General features: G+C 45.3%; 1 protein-coding gene across 6 annotated transcripts in view; it reads right to left on the reverse strand.

Annotated features, from left to right (window-relative positions):
- The window catches only part of zzef1 (zinc finger ZZ-type and EF-hand domain containing 1), a 143,504-nt gene extending 127,611 nt beyond the window's left edge, over positions 1-15,893 (reverse strand). For all 6 annotated transcript variants that reach the window (XM_033045933.1, XM_033045935.1, XM_033045932.1 and 3 more), the window contains exon 1: positions 15,385-15,893. In XM_033045933.1, coding sequence (XP_032901824.1) covers positions 15,385-15,795 — 411 coding nt within the window. In that variant the 5' untranslated portion in view covers positions 15,796-15,893. The remainder of the gene's footprint in view (positions 1-15,384) is intronic.

Genomic DNA, 15,893 nt, shown 5'->3' on the forward strand with positions numbered 1-15,893 from the left:
GGCCTCGCCTTCGGGGTCTCCAGCCCGGTGCTTTTCAGCTGCCACCGGACCACCTCCTCCCAGAGGGTACAGAGCGCTGCCTGCCTGCTGCGGCCTGGAGAGCTGCCCGGACATGCCGCCTCGGAGGGGAGGGGGGCAGCCTCCAGGTGAGCCCGCTCTTCCGGGGTCTCCAGCCTGGTGCTTCTCAGCTGCCATCGGACCATCTCCTCCCGGAAGGTGTAGAGGGCTGCCCGCCTGCTACGGCCCGGAAAACTGGCCGGACACGCCGCCTCGGTGGGGACGGGGGCAGCCTCCAGGTGAGCCCGCTCTTCCGGGGTCTCCAGCCTGGTGCTTCTCAGCTGCCATCGGACCATCTCCTCCCGGAAGGTGTAGAGGGCTGCCCGCCTGCTACGGCCCGGAAAACTGGCCGGACACGCCGCCTCGGAGGGGACGGGGGCGGTCGCCGGGTGTGCCGGCTGCTTCAGGTTGCTCCTTTCTCCCCCCCTACCCTCTTACGATCGGAGGCTGCAGCGGGACCGGCTCCGCTCCCCCTGCTCTCCTCGGCCCCGCCATCGCGGGGTGAATATCCGGACACTGCCCCGGGCTCCCCGATCTGCAGACCTAAAGAGTCCATCCCCTTCCCGGGTTGGCCTGGTGAACGCCAGATCGCTGGCAAACAAAACTTTTATTTTGAGGGATTTCTTCTGCTCCCGGGTCCTGGACTTCCTCTGTGTGACAGAGACTTGGATCGGTCCTGGTGAGTGCAGCGCTTTTACTGAACTTTTGCCGGCGGGCTGCTCTTATTTCAACTCGCCACGGATGTCGGGCCGTGGAGGTGGAATTGCAGTCATTTATAAAAGCAATTTTAAATGCAAACAGTGCACTGCATTATCAACGTTTTCCAGCTTTGAGGCTACTTTATTTGAGGTGGGTCGCTCCGACACGGTGCTTTGTGCTGTCATCTACCGACCCCCCAAATACCACAAGGACTTTGTGACTGACTTTTCTGAGTTTCTGGCTGGGATTATGCCCAACTATGACCGTGTCCTTATGGTTGGGGATTTTAACATACACGTGTGCTGTCCTGATAAGCCGTTGGCGAAGGACTTTTTAAGTCTTATTGATTCCTTTAATTTTGTGCAGTGTGTGTCTGGTCCCACACACGAACATGGACATACATTGGACCTTGTTCTCTCCTATGGCTTGCCTGTATTAAACTTGGAGGTCTGTGATAGTGTGTTTTCTGATCACATGCCTGTACTATTTGACATTGGTTTTTCCAGTGCTGCAGTTAAACCTGTAGCGTCTGCTCGGCGCTGTCGGTCCTTTAACCCTTCTGCTGCTGGCCAATTCTCTGCTGCTTTTGATCAGCTCTGTGCCACCTCTGCGTCCACTCCCCTTGGTATGGAGGAGATTAGTTCTTGGTTCCACTCCTCCTGCACAACTATACTGGACTCTGTGGCTCCTTTAAAAACTTTGCAGCCCAGAGCTAAACCCGATCCCTGGTTCAGTGACGCAACTCGTACAGCTCGACGGGAGTGTCGCAGAGCTGAACGAAAGAGGAAGAAGGACAGGCTGCAGGTTTCATCGCAAATCCTAAAGGACAGCTGGCGAAATTACCAAAATACTGTTAAAGAGGCCAAAAGATATTACCTGTCTAATATAATAGTGTCTAAGCGTCACGACCCACGTGTGTTATTCAAAACCATTGATTCTGTTTTAAATGCCCCACAGCCTGTCTGCTTGGAAGCATCGTCCGAATTGTGCAATGACTTCCTGCACTTCTTTATCAATAAGGTTGCTTCTATAAATGCTCTCATCTCAGCTCCTGCATCTGACCCCTCTGTTCCGGCCCCATGCCTCGTGGCATTCGATAAGTTTGTGCCTCTGACATTGTCGGGTCTAGAGGATGTGGTTAGCCATATTAAGCCGTCGGGTTCCCCTTGTGATGCTGTCCCTCCTCTTCTTTTTAAAGAGGTTTTCCCGAGTATAGGGCAGTCGGTTCTCGCCATCATAAACAGTAGCTTGTGTTCTGGGGTTGTCCCCATAAATTTTAAACATGCTGTAGTGCAACCACTACTTAAGAAACCAGGCCTGGATCAAACTGTTCTGGCCAATTTTAGGCCGATCTCCAAGTTGCCTTTTATCTCTAAGATCATGGAGAAAGTAGTTTATGCTCAGCTGAAACTCTTCCTGGATGAGCACAATATTCGGGAGGTTTTCCAGTCTGGAGTCAAGGCTATGCATAGCACAGAGTCGGCTCTGCTAAGGGTCTTCAACGACATCCTCCTGGCAAACGACTCTGGTAATTATGTGGTTCTTGTCTTGATGGACCTATCTGCCGCCTTCGATACAGTGGACCATGGAATTTTAATTTCCCGATTACAGCACCAAGTGGGCATTTGTGGCAGTGCCCTGGGATGGTTCAGGTCCTATCTGGCTGACAGAACCATGCGTGTAAGCCTTGCTGGCTTTGAATCCTCCTCCACTCCCTTGGTATATGGGGTTCCACAGGGCTCAATTTTAGGGCCCCTGCTCTTCTCTTTATACCTACTTCCTCTGGGCTCAATTTTAAGAAGGCATGGCATCTCCTTTCACTTTTACGCAGATGATAGCCAGTTATATATGCCACTCAGGAAAGAAGACGACTATTCTCTAAAATCACTTCTGTCTTGTCTTGAGGACATTAAGTCCTGGATGGCCTTAAACTTTCTGGGACTTAATGAAGAGAAGACAGAGGTGATTTTGTTTGGCCCCAATGGCTGCCGTGAACCTCCCTTTGTTGACTTGGGTCCACTGGCATTGTCCGTAAAGCCAACCGTTTTGAACCTGGGTTTTAGGATGGACGGTGATTTTAAACTAGATAAACAAATAGGCGCGGTGGTTAAGTCCAGCTTCTTTCACCTAAGGAAGCTGGCAAAGGTGAAGCCCATTCTCGAGCGGCAGCATTTTGAAACAGTAATCCATGCCTTTATTACATCTAGGCTGGATTACTGTAACGCACTCTACTCTGAAGTCGCACGAGCTTCATTGGCTCGTCTCCAGCTTGTTCAAAATGCTGCCGCTCACCTTTTGACCGGAACTCGAAAGAGGGAGCACATTACGCCAATTTTGGCCTCCCTTCACTGGCTCCCAGTGCACTTTCGAGTTCATTTCAAAATTATTTTATTTGTTTTTAAATCGTTGAATGGGCTCGCCCCGCCTTACCTCTCCTAGCTGCTCCACCTATATGCTCCTGCCCGGTGCCTCAGGTCAGCTGCTCCTTGAGGTACCAAGGTCTAAGCGGAAGCTCAGAGGGGATAGAGCCTTTTCTGTTGCTGCTCCGGCACTCTGGAACACCTTGCCACTGCACATCAGACAGGCCCCCTCACTGTCCATCTTCAAATCCTCCCTAAAAACTCATTTTTATTCTTTGGCTTTCGACACTGGCTGAGGCATTGCTCCTGTTCTTAGTGCTTTTAATGTCTTTTAATTTTTAGTGTGTTTTTTATAGTCCTTCGTTTTACGGTTTTTAATGGTTTGTAATAGCTTTTTGTCCATGAGTTCTCATGTACAGCACTTCGTGGCAACTGCAGATGTTTAAAGTGCTTTATAAATAAAGTTATTATTATTATTATTATTATTAACACTCAGAAGGTTGATTTATTTTTAATTTGGATGAAAAAGATTAGTCAATATTTTGCTTTATTTTTAACTCCCTAACTTGAGCATTTTTGCATTAGATTAGAGCATGCCGATTACTTTGAATATCAATACATAAAAGTTTCACGCCACCGCTCTTCTGTTTTTCCTATCATTGGGTCACATACTCAATTCATCACCTTTATGCCCACCACTTGTATGACTCTGCAAACACTCGGGCCTCCCCGCATTTTCCTTTACCATCTATATTAGCATTGTCAGCAGACATGAATGTAATTTCCTCTTACATTTTATTAAATCGACATGGACTGATTGTTAAAGGGTTGACTGAGGAAAGCCTGAGAAAAGACACTGTCTGAAGAAGGTTCCTGACTCAAAATGTCACCTATCCACATTGCCCAGAGATGCTGCCTTACCCGGTGAGTTACTCCAGCACTTGATCTTTTGTGTAAGCCAGCATTTGCAGTTCCTTGTTTCTACAGGTATATATTTCTCTTGGTCTCTTCTTCCAAGTAGTTATAACAGATTGTAAATAGTTGCAAACTTAGCTCTGGTCACTGAGGCGCGTCAACATGAAAATGACCCGCTGTTTTCTACACGTTAACAAATCTTCTGGGCAGACTCATCTTCCCCTCAACTTCATGAGCTCTGAAGCATTAATTATTTTAAATGGCACTTCATCAAATAACTTCTGAAATCCAAATACATCACTCTAAGAAATCTCATTCATCACATTATTAACATCCTAAAGGACATTATAAAGAATTCTATATAAAAATGCTCCCTTTTGTATAGCCTTAGTGTTGTAAATAAAGTATTGCTTTTGGCACTCCGCTATCACTTCCTTTATAATGTATTCCCGCATTTTACAATGACTAAGTGCAAGGTTGTAGTTCACAACCAGATATTCTGCTTTGCCAATGTCAACTAAAGGATATGTCAACCAGGACATCTGTGACAACTCTTCTTCACTGAAGTATTCTCTGGATTGTCTTACATGCACACACAGGAGAAATGGCTATTCAATGTCTTATCCACAACACAGCATCTTCCACAGTGTAGCATCGCATCCACTCTGCAGGAGAGTGTCAGCCTGAATTTATACTCATCTCTCAGAGATGAATTCTTCCCTAACTCGGTGCCAAGAAGCAAAACACTGAACAAAGACGAAGTAGATTTATGGGCCTGCCCCACTTAGGTGACTTTTTAGGTGACTGCGGGAGATTATGCAGTCGCCTCATGTTTACGGGTGGTTGTCAGGTAGTCACCGACATGGTCGTGAGGAGTTCCCGCTTTCAGAGAACTTGTCACAGCCTCATTATAGTGGCCGCGACTAGAATGAAGCCGCCGTGGAGAATGCGAGAATTCTCGTGCCGTAGGTGGGTCGCCAGGAGGTTCTAGTGGGTTGCCAGGAGGTCGATGGTTCTCGTAGGTTGTAGCCGGTGCTGACCGGTGAATTTCATTGGCTCATTGGGGAAAAAACAACGTAAGCAGTAGTTTTCAGAACCAAGGATAACTGACCGGTAATGTTAAATGTCTGCCGAGCTTCACAGCCGTGTATCTCTGGCTTCTTAAAAGCTGTCTCCACTCCTTCTCCTTCCCCCCCCCCCCCCCCCCTCCTGTAAAGGACTTACCGTACACTGTGCTTTAGCCGTCTTAATTACAATGCCAACCTCCCTGTTCATCACAGTGTGTGTCTGTATCACCTTGGCTTTGCACCGTGGAAATTTCACTCAGACAGCGCTCCCCCCGCTTGCCCTGCCTGCATAACGGGCTGGTGAAGGAAGCGATGTGTTTGTGTGTACGTGTGTGTTCTACTCTGACAGTCGCCTGTTTTTCAGGCAACTGCTGGCAACTCGACAGTCGCCGGCAGTCTCCTGAAAAATCGCCTAAGTGGGACAGGCCCATTATGCAACTAGAATTAAAGAATGTACAATACCACCACATTCAAAAATTACTACAATCAGCCTGGTAAAGATATTGAGATAAATGAACTAACTGGCAAAATAGAACACAGACAAAATGTTAACATTTCATAACGTCAAGTAGCATGTCTTTATAATAAAACGTAGGGGGAAATTAAGAGTAAATAGTTTACTCCAAATTTCCTTCTACATTTTATTAAAAATATATGGTCTGATTGTTAAAGGGTTACTTGACTGAGGAAAGCCTGGGAAAATGTGCTGTTAGATTGTTACAGTATGAAACCAGAACTCCATACATCCCACTTCATTTTCCATCTCTATTCGTGTTCTGCAGCAAGTTCTAGTTTCACTTTCACTGCATTTAATCCAACATCCAATCCAATCCATCGACACCCAAATCCCCACCACCCCACACTTCAATCTACTATCTAGAGCATATTTGAAATATTGCTTCTGCCTCTCACATGAAACATTTTAATTTAACCATTAATAACCAGATACAGATATTCTTTGTCACAACTGTATTGGCATAAATGCCAGCTGGTTAAATGCCAGCTTGTAAGAATTAAAATATTTGGGTACATAACGCATTAGGGTTAACCACAACATGGAAACAAACCTTCAAATCACACATCAAACACCCAATTACATGAATCCCATGTGTCTATTCTCCCCCATTCCCATCAATCCCTCAGGATTCTACCGCTCAATTTCGTGGCCAATTATTTCACCAACCCACAATTCTCCCAAAAGAGGAAACTGAAGCACCCAGAGAAAACTCGTATGGTTACAGGGAGAATGTGCAATCTCCACACAGACGACACCAGAGGTCAGAACTGAACACAAGTTGCTGGAACTGCAAAGCTCCACTCTGTCACTCACTCAGCTTTCATGCAAGTTCTGTACCTGCCCAGCACTGTTTGTTCACTGCTCCTACCTACCTACCAATGACCACAAAATCTTCAACACTCTTTTTAAAGCATTCAAGTCAACCTCTGGCTGTTCAGAAAGGCTCTGTATTTGAACAGCCTAATCAAAAATCGACAGACTAAGTCTGTGGAGCTGCTGTGAAAGCCGCCCAAGTATGAAACGTTTCAGTCCTGGAACCGCTCCCAAATCAATTGCTCCAATGGAAACTACTTATCATTAAATCATTCAAAACAGTATTAGGACGTCAAGCAGCATACACCATGGCGGACAAAGGCAAATACTGCAGAGGGATAAGAACAGGCAAGCTGGGGGCAGATGAGGCACACGGGCTGTATGTACCACAGGTAAAATGTTACCATGCTCATCCAGAACGCTCGCTCTCTCTCTCTCTCTCTCTCTCACACACACAGATGGACAGACCCCACAGAGAATCACTCCTCCAGCCAAAAGCAATGATTTGGGGAGTCAAATAATAAAAATAATAGGTATTACAGCACACACAAACACTTGAGAGTTGACCTAAAACTGAAACTGTATATATCATGTAAAAATGCCTGTGTTACCATTTGGATATCCCTGATCCAGTGGCATGACTGTCGGCAAGGTATGGCCTCAAGAACTTCCCAAGAAAAAATTAGCGTTGCATTTCGGACTAGCTATGTAATCCTGAAGTATTGCAGCCCGGTTAGGGGTGCTGCTTTGTACGAGGTTAAATTGCCATTGAATCTCTTGCCACCATAAGAGTCTCAGACAATATATTAATCCCTCAAGCAATGTCTAAACGTGGGTGATTATCACAGTATGTTTCTTGAATCTCTGCTGTTTACAGAATAGTGCTCATGTTTCTAACAGCAGATGTATGTAATGTTTAGAAGAGTGACCATCTCACAGCCCTTACAAGCCATTTACTGACAGCACATGCAGCAATGCATTGAGTGGCTCTGCCACCACGATAAGGTAACAAAGCTAATAGCTCCAAACTGGGCATTCATGTGATGTTGTGGATCAGCAGCTCCAGTGCTTAATCCTACTGCAATTTCTAATACAATATATTACTCCCTGCTTGAGTACATAGAAGGGAGAAGAGGGAAATCAATTTCAGATAATTTCAGATATCAAATGATAATATCAGTTTTCTTTTTTCCCCCGTCAGATTCAAAAGAGCAACAAGCAGAAGCAAATGCCTCAAGCTTCCTGAAACTTATAATGTCAGGTTGAAAACAGTAAATTGAATTTAACCCCTTGAAACCAGCTCAGTTCCAACGGGGAAGATTGCCTCTCTGCTTGCTGATACTTCAAATAACTTGAATATGGAGAGATTAGCCAACCTTACACTGAAAAGCAAGGACACTCAGATGGCCAGTGTGAGGAAGCAAAGGAAAATTGTGTGTCTTGGCCCTTAGAAGTCTGGGGCAGTGACAGCATGAAATTTCTAATCTTCAAATCTGACGATTGCTACGTGTAGGCAGCAGAGTCAATAACGACAAACAACGTAATCTCATTAAGGCAGGGCAGAGGGAACTCTTGCCCAACCCTAGTGCAACTGTAGTATCTGTGAAATAGACATGGTAAAAAGACGTTACAAGTGACAGATCGCACCAAACCTCTGCCAACCTCCACTACCTGTGGTGAATGGTAGTGACCAGAAACAACCAAGCTCAATGAAAATCCCCAACCTTGGCAAAGTCCACCATACAAGTGCCAAAGGAAACGCTGAAACAAATCGCAACCATGTTCAGCCAGAAGTACTGAATGGATAATCCAACCTTGGCTTGATCCGGTTCACTCCACTTGGTATTGAGCAATGCAGCAAGGCAAAGGCTGTGGAAACAGTCAACATCCCAGCCAGTGGGGACGATGTGCTATCCAGAATTAGTCATGCCTCTACTCAAGCTGTCCCATTAGTTACAAGACTAGCATTTACCTGACAATTGGAAAATTGCCTAGGTTATTACGTATCCTGAAGGAGGAGGCTAAATCCAATCTAGCTATTCATGGTTCAGTGGCAGAAGATTTCATCAACAATGTGATCAATGGTTAGTTCATCACTTTCCTTCCACTTCCTTAGGCTTGGCTGTGGGAGGTGTCCCCCGTGGAACAAGGGCTGAAGTGGGCCATGCAAGGAGAGGGATGACAGCTCGTGGGACGACCAGAATGAGAACGCCGGCTGCAGCTGGTACCGTAAAATGGCGACTCTTGAATATAGACTCAGTTCAACAGCATCAGGGATACTAGTCCACATGACTGGTTCCCCATTCACCACCTGAAAGACATCAGACATGCTAAATGCATTGCAGTTACTGACCCAAACTGCTCTGACAGTACCTTCCAGAACTGTATCCATCACTATGAAGAGGCAAAATTAGCTATTTCAGAAGAACTGCTTTAATTCAAGCGAACAGCTCATTACCTCTGTCTAAAAGACAATTTGGAAAGGCAGTAAAAGCTGGTGACATTAAAGTTTAAAAAAGCCACAGATTAAACTTTTTTTGTTAAGTTTTAACTTTCTTCATTCTTCAAAGGTGTGAAAGATAGTTTATAAAAGCAAAATTACATAGACCACCAACCTTAAAGCACATTGTTTCTATAATAATCTATGAAAATTATTTCCTGACAGAAATGTTTGCCGTTCCCCACAGCACCTTGTAGTAAGAGGGACTGCATTTCCAATGCTGCGGCAAACATCCCACGGTGAAAACAGTGCCCGACTCAGTAACTCCTCTCCCAACCAATAGCAACACACATACAAAATTAAGTAGAGGCTACAGAGCCAACTGCGAATAAGAAATCCAATGTTTCCCATTATGCGGTTGTACATGAGACTCGTGCAATTTTATGATAAAGAAAATAATTATCTTTAAAACGAATCTTTTAAATGACCCATCATTGTTTCTACATCTGGATTCCAAGTCAATTTCAATGATTCAATTATACTTTATTGTCACTTGTACCGTGGTACAGTGAAATGCTTTGTTTTACATACAACCCGGTAAAATTGTACAGCAGACCTCACCCAGGTGCATGTGACAATAAAGTATAATTCAACTGAATCATTGAATCCCCTAGGCATCTCGCCTTGGATGAAATTCTTCCTGCAGCAATTTGCAGGTTCAAATTCTCAGTGAGAAAATCACTGGAAAATTGCTGAGAAACTCACCAATCCGCATACTTCTGACCAGAAATGATATGTACAGGTGGTAACAGCAGCAAATACATACTGGAACTCATCCTTACCAAGAGCTCCTATAAAGCCATGCATATGGTGTGAAAAGTTTAATTCGAATAAGTTCCACCAGACTGCATCGCTGAAACATCAAAGACCTTTGCCACTAAAATTGTTTCAAGAAAAAAACATGCAACTATTCACCGTCTTTAATTTCAAAATTCTCAGTCAAGGTCGTGAACATTTGCAACTGCACAAGGCAAGTGTCAATGTCCATTAACAACAAGTTGTATTTGACAAGTTTAATCTCTTGGAGACAATAGATGCAATAACAAGAGTAGTCTTCAATAGTGCCCTGTACAAGGCTTGCCATAAAATTTCAAGAGGAAATGCAGAGAAGAGGTGGGTGAGCTAGAGATACTGGACAGCAGTTTATCACAAGGGTCAAAGCCAAAGTATAATGGAGAAGTGAAAGGTGATGCGATGAGAAAACAAAGTATCAGGGCTAAACAATGATCTAGGGGAACTCAGCAAATCAAGTCATCATCTGTAGAGGGACAATATTTCGGGTCGAAGTCCTTCTGTAGAAGTGTCCATTTCCCTCCACAGATGCTGCCTGACCAGTTGAGTTCCTCCAGCACTGTTTTTTGCTCCAGTTTCCAGCATCTGCAGTCTCGTCTCCAAAGTATTATGGCCAATGGAAGAACACAGAGGAAAAACGGTTTAAGAGTTCAAACACAGTTTGAAAGCATGAGTAGAGGCAAATAACAATGTTGCTTTAACAAATAAGAGCACTAAAGTCAGAGGTAGAGCTGGCAGCTTTAAACATCGTATAAAAGTCATAGAGGTACAACATTTAGTCCCACAAAGATGTAAAAATCACACATCTTAGAGATTCAGGTTACTGAGACTGCTTCTGTTGAGGAATGGAGTTGAGGAGAAAATTTATTACAGGTTTTTGTTATGCATAAAGATTGAGGCAAAGAGTCACAGCAGGAAGCAGGCCCTGCATCTGCATGTTTGCACTGACAATCAACAGTCCATTCACACTAATACCATTCTATTCGTCTCCCCACATTCTAAATACCCTCTAGATCCTATCCTCATCTTCGCACTGGAGCAATTTACTGCAGCCAATCAACCCACCAACCCGCACCTCTCTGGGTCGTGGGAGAAAACTGAGCACCTGGAAGAAACCCAAGCAGATACATCCCACACAGACAGCACCCGATGTCAGGATCGAACCAGAGTGTCTGGAGGAGCAGCAGTACCACTGTGCTATGCTGTCCAATAATGGGATGAAAGAGGAAAGGCCTTTCCGGTTGGAGAATGATGAGAGTGCATGAGGACCGGCTGTCGGAATACATTTCTTACACAGATTCAGAACTGGGAGAAATGTTTTAGCACAGATCTCAAACTGAAAGACAACGTCTGTAGGGGAATGATAAACTGTTGAACCAAGGGCAGACAAAAATGCTGGAGAAACTCAGCGGGTGAGGCAGCATCTATGGAGCTGCGTCACCCACTGAGTTTCTCCAGCATTTTTGTCTACCTTCGATTTTTCCAGCATCTGCAGTTCTTTCTTAAACGAATCAAGGGCAGATGGAGGATTACTGCAGCTGAACTGTCTTTCTGCACCGCAATGGTTGGTTAGCTTTTCCTGAAGACTGTTGAATAGCTACCACGCCCTTTTACTTATTTTTCATTTGTTAAAAATTGGCATTGTAAAATGGTTGTCATCATTGGGCAAGACAACAACACCAGCAATTTGTGCAAGGTTTATCTCCCATGGGAATCTGTTTGGCAACACTCGTTGGCTGGATTCCGACATTAAGTAGAGCTATCATCGAATTCCTGTACAATACAGACTCAACCTGAGCAATTTCAGGTACAGAAAAGATGAAGACTAATGTCAAGATTGTACAAAATTCCATGAACGGTTCTTTGATTTCTTGGTAGAGCTTTCAGCTATGTTTCACCAAATATTTCTATGTAATACATAGCGCGTCTGCAAAACAAAAGCTGTTGTACAATCACTATTGATCCACTAGCATCTTAAATTACAGGAACTTTCTAGTCACAGCTTCTAGCTGAAGTAGAGAGTGTTTAATGCTCAAGTGCTGCACTTGAATTAGGGAATTAAAACATTTGTTTGAGCATTTAAAAAAAAAAAACTTTTGGTCCCTTTCTGTCCGATTTGCAAGTCTGACAGATCAAGTCTTTGGTCTCGCAGTGTGTGGCAGAGATCATGCTCCTCTCCTCACAACTATTTAAGATCACAGCCAGATTTGGAAACCCAAAACTCAAATCCCAAATCCACATCGTACCATTCCAAAGTACACACCGGACTAGATTGTGTACAGTACTGAGTAATATTTTATAGTAACATAAGGAAGTTAAATATTGGCAAGATGGGACAATCTGATTAATTTAGGGAGCAGTGCCTGGTGTTGACACATTACATTAGCCTGGTAAAAAAAAGTGATAGAGATATGCAGGTCAAAAGAAAGGTATTGATCATTTTATTTTTTCCCCCCCAATGTGCTTGATTCTTAGCTATTGCAAGCTCCAATAAAAAAATTGATTCACTTTACAGTTAACTTTCAATACCTCCGAAAGCAAAGAACACAACTCCACGTTTCCACGGGCCGGAGGCAAGTTCCTATCTGAGGACAACCAAGGCAGATCAATGTGTTGTCACCAGGATAAATGAAAACATACTGGTAGGGACTCCAGAGATGCTGTCTGAGCCACTGAGTTACTCCAGCACTTTAGTCTATATTGGTAGGAAATTCCAGTTACAGTCCATCGATCACTGACAATTTCAGGAGTTTGCTATTATCACAATGACTCAAAAGCTGCAAACTTTGAATCTTTCTCATTGTAATTAACTGCAAAGGGCCTGATCAAAGACCCCCAGAACTTCAATCTGGTTAGAGTGAGTGAATGACTCAGCCAGATGCATTGGCTTCATCAGCACAACAGAACAGCCTGGTGTGTAATCCCTGGTCAGTCACTCTGAGATGAGATCAGTGCCTCATGAACTTTACTCCAAACACAAGCTCTGTTCGTCCTTGCCGTAAGACTTGTCAGAAGGCATTTCACCCTTGCACTTCTACACTTCCACCCACAGCTCATTTACACCTCATGATGTCAGCAAGTTTTCATAAGTAAAAGTGAGAAAGAAAACGGCAACAAGATTTATGGATCAACGGGAGTAAGTGAATCACATGAACCAAGAAGTTAATGCTGCAGACTCAATAACCCAAGAGATTTTGACCAGGTGGATGTGGGGAGGGTATTTTCCCCTTCAGGAAAAAGCTAAAAATAGGGGGTCACTGTTTAATGTCTTTAAACAACTGATGTACAACCTTGCTTCTATTCCTTTAGTAACATAGTTAAATGTCCCAATTACTTGCCACATTACTCAGAAGCACCAAGTAACTCATTGGGGTTTTTTTGCAAATCGTATCCTGGGACAAGTCCCTCTGCAATCTCTCACTATTTAGATAACATTTTTTAAATTTAAAATGTCAAAAAGGGCAATACCTTCCCACCTGGGGACCCATTTGCTAGATTGCTGCCCACACATTTACTCTCTCTCTCTCTCTCTGGTAGCCTCCTTGCGTCCACTGCAACCTATTTCCCTACTGAGTCATGCCATCAGCAAATTTAGCAACCGTCTTTGATACCTTTGTCCACGTTATTTTGCATAAATTATGAAAATTGAAGGCACAAGCATTACATTTGCAATCAGAAAACAATGTGTTTATCATCAACTGTTAGCCAGGCAACCCATCACCAATAATCACAATAATCTCCATCTGCCATCTGATTGACAAGGAGCTATCAAATGCCTTCTGGAGAACTAAATACAGGACATCCTCCAGTTCCCCATTACCCACAAAACAGATAATTCTGCAGTAAATTAATCAAACATAAGTTACCTTTCACAAAACCATTTCGACATTCCCAGATTACCAATTATTAACTATTTTGTTTAATTAGTTACAGGCTAAGAAATTAATGTGTACAATGCAAAATAAAATTGCAGCATTTGGCATTTCATAGAAACATAGAAAATAGGTGCAGGAGTAGGCCATTAGGCCCTTTGAGCCAGCACCGCCAAACAATATGATCATGACTGATCATCCAAAATCAGTACCCCTTTCCTGCTTTTTCCCCATATCCCTTGATTCGTTAGCCCTGAGAGCTATGTCTAACTCTCTCTTGAAAACATCCAGTGAATTGGCCTCCCCTCTGTGGCAGGGAATTCCACAGATTCACAACTCTCTGGGTGTAAACGTTTTTCCTCATCTCAGTCCTAAATGGCCTACCCCTTATTCTTAAACTGTGACCCCTGGTTCTGGACTCCCCAACATCTGCATCTAGCCTGTCCAATCCCTTAAGAATTTTATATGTTTCTATAAGATCCCCTCTCTCCTAAATTCCAGTGAATACAAGCCCAGTCGACCCACTCTTTCTTCATATGTCAGTCCCGCCATCCCGGGAATTAACCTGGTGAACTCTGCACTCCCTCAATAGCAAGAATTTTGTTATATCATGTAGCTTCTTTGGTATGACAAGTCATCTGTGATGCCGCAGACAAGTGCTGGCAAACAAAATGAGTCAGATATTAGCAGAGGTGACTAAGAGCTAGTACCAGAGAGCTATTAACATCGCCGATCCATGTCCTGAGTTGCTCCAGCATTTTGTGTTCTACACTATTACCAGAGGTGGCATGTATTTCAAAATTCACAGGAAATGAAATCTTAATCCAGTCTTTACAGACTTTGGTTCTCCCTTTCCAGACCAACAAATGCAATGATAGTTGTATTCCTTCAACAGCAATCCTTTAACCGCAACTTAGTAAACAAGGTCTCAGTATCCTTTCAAAGGCTATTGTTGCTATTGACACCTGCTGTCAGAGACTGGCTTGTACTCAGTAGTGAAATAGGTTTGGCAGCTTGGGACAGTGTGGGTGAGAGATGTCCCCTGTAGACCTGCTCAATTATCCCAGAAGAGCTAGTGTAAATACATTCCCAAAACTCGGCGTGCAGTTTACTATTAATCATTCTGATAAACTAGGTTTGAAACAGATTTTTGATGGCATTCGATTCCATCCTACCAAGGAAAGTATAAATTATTAAATCTGCTCTTCTAAGTTTTGAAATAACCTTCCAACTGTCCTATATATTTAACCAATCTTTTCTTCGAACGATAACCGCGCGTTGAAACAATAGTGTTTTCCAAATTTACTCCGTAGAGTTCCTTAAACCACTCTCGGGGAGCGGCTCCGCTGCCCGCGATTCACCCATGCGGGCGGGGTGTCAATACGGGGAGGATAACACATAGACCACTGTCAGTGGAATCATCACCCCCCGGGTCTAACACGCCTGACCTACCACTCCCGACTCCCCGGACTCCCTCCACTCCATCCCAGCCCTCACCCGGATCGGGACCCCATGTCTCCTCCACTCAACCCGCCTGACTCACTCCAGACTCCCTCATTTCCACTTCATCCCCAAACGCCGACCCTCAGAAAACACCCCCACCCACAAGGTGCCCATCCCCTCCACTCTCCCCCGCCTGGTCTCCACTCCTGACTCCCCGCACCCCTCCACTCCCAGTTTCAATCCTGATCGCTGCCGCCCCCCCGGAACCTCCGTCCCTCTGCACCCCACACCGAAACTCCCTCCGATCCCGGATCTCCGCCCGTCCCGCCACATCCACCGCCTCCCTCACCTCCTCGCATTCCTCCTTGACGGCGAAACGGGTGGCGAGCAGGTCGCAGAACTGCGCCAGTCGGACGGTCTCGTCGCCGCGGGCCAGGCGCTCCTCCAGCCAGCGGATCAAGTGGCTGTGATGCTGCTGCACTACGTTCTCCGCCACCTCGTCCCGCACCTTGGCCGCCGCCTCCCGCAGCCGCTGGTGCTGGAACAGGGCGTCGGGGCTGGGCCCGCACCGCAGGCTCAGCCCGGGGCTGGGGCCCGGGACGTGGCCTCCGTCCGCTGCCTCCGGGCCCCCGCCCGGCGCCGGGAAGCCGGCCTTGGCCGGGCCTCGCTCAGTGTCCGGGCCCAGCTCGTCCTCTTCCTCCTCGTCCTCCTCCTCGGCGCAGTCGGGCTGCTCCGCCCCGACGCTGTCGACGTTGCCCATGCCGGCCTGGCCGCTCTTCCCCCGGCCTTTCACCGATCACTGAGCCGGGTCCCCCCCTGAATCCGCCGCCCACCCACCGGTCCCCCTGCAGCTGCAGT

This window comes from Amblyraja radiata, chromosome 28 (assembly GCF_010909765.2).
Source record: "Amblyraja radiata isolate CabotCenter1 chromosome 28, sAmbRad1.1.pri, whole genome shotgun sequence".
Classification (NCBI taxonomy): Eukaryota; Metazoa; Chordata; class Chondrichthyes; order Rajiformes; family Rajidae; genus Amblyraja; species Amblyraja radiata.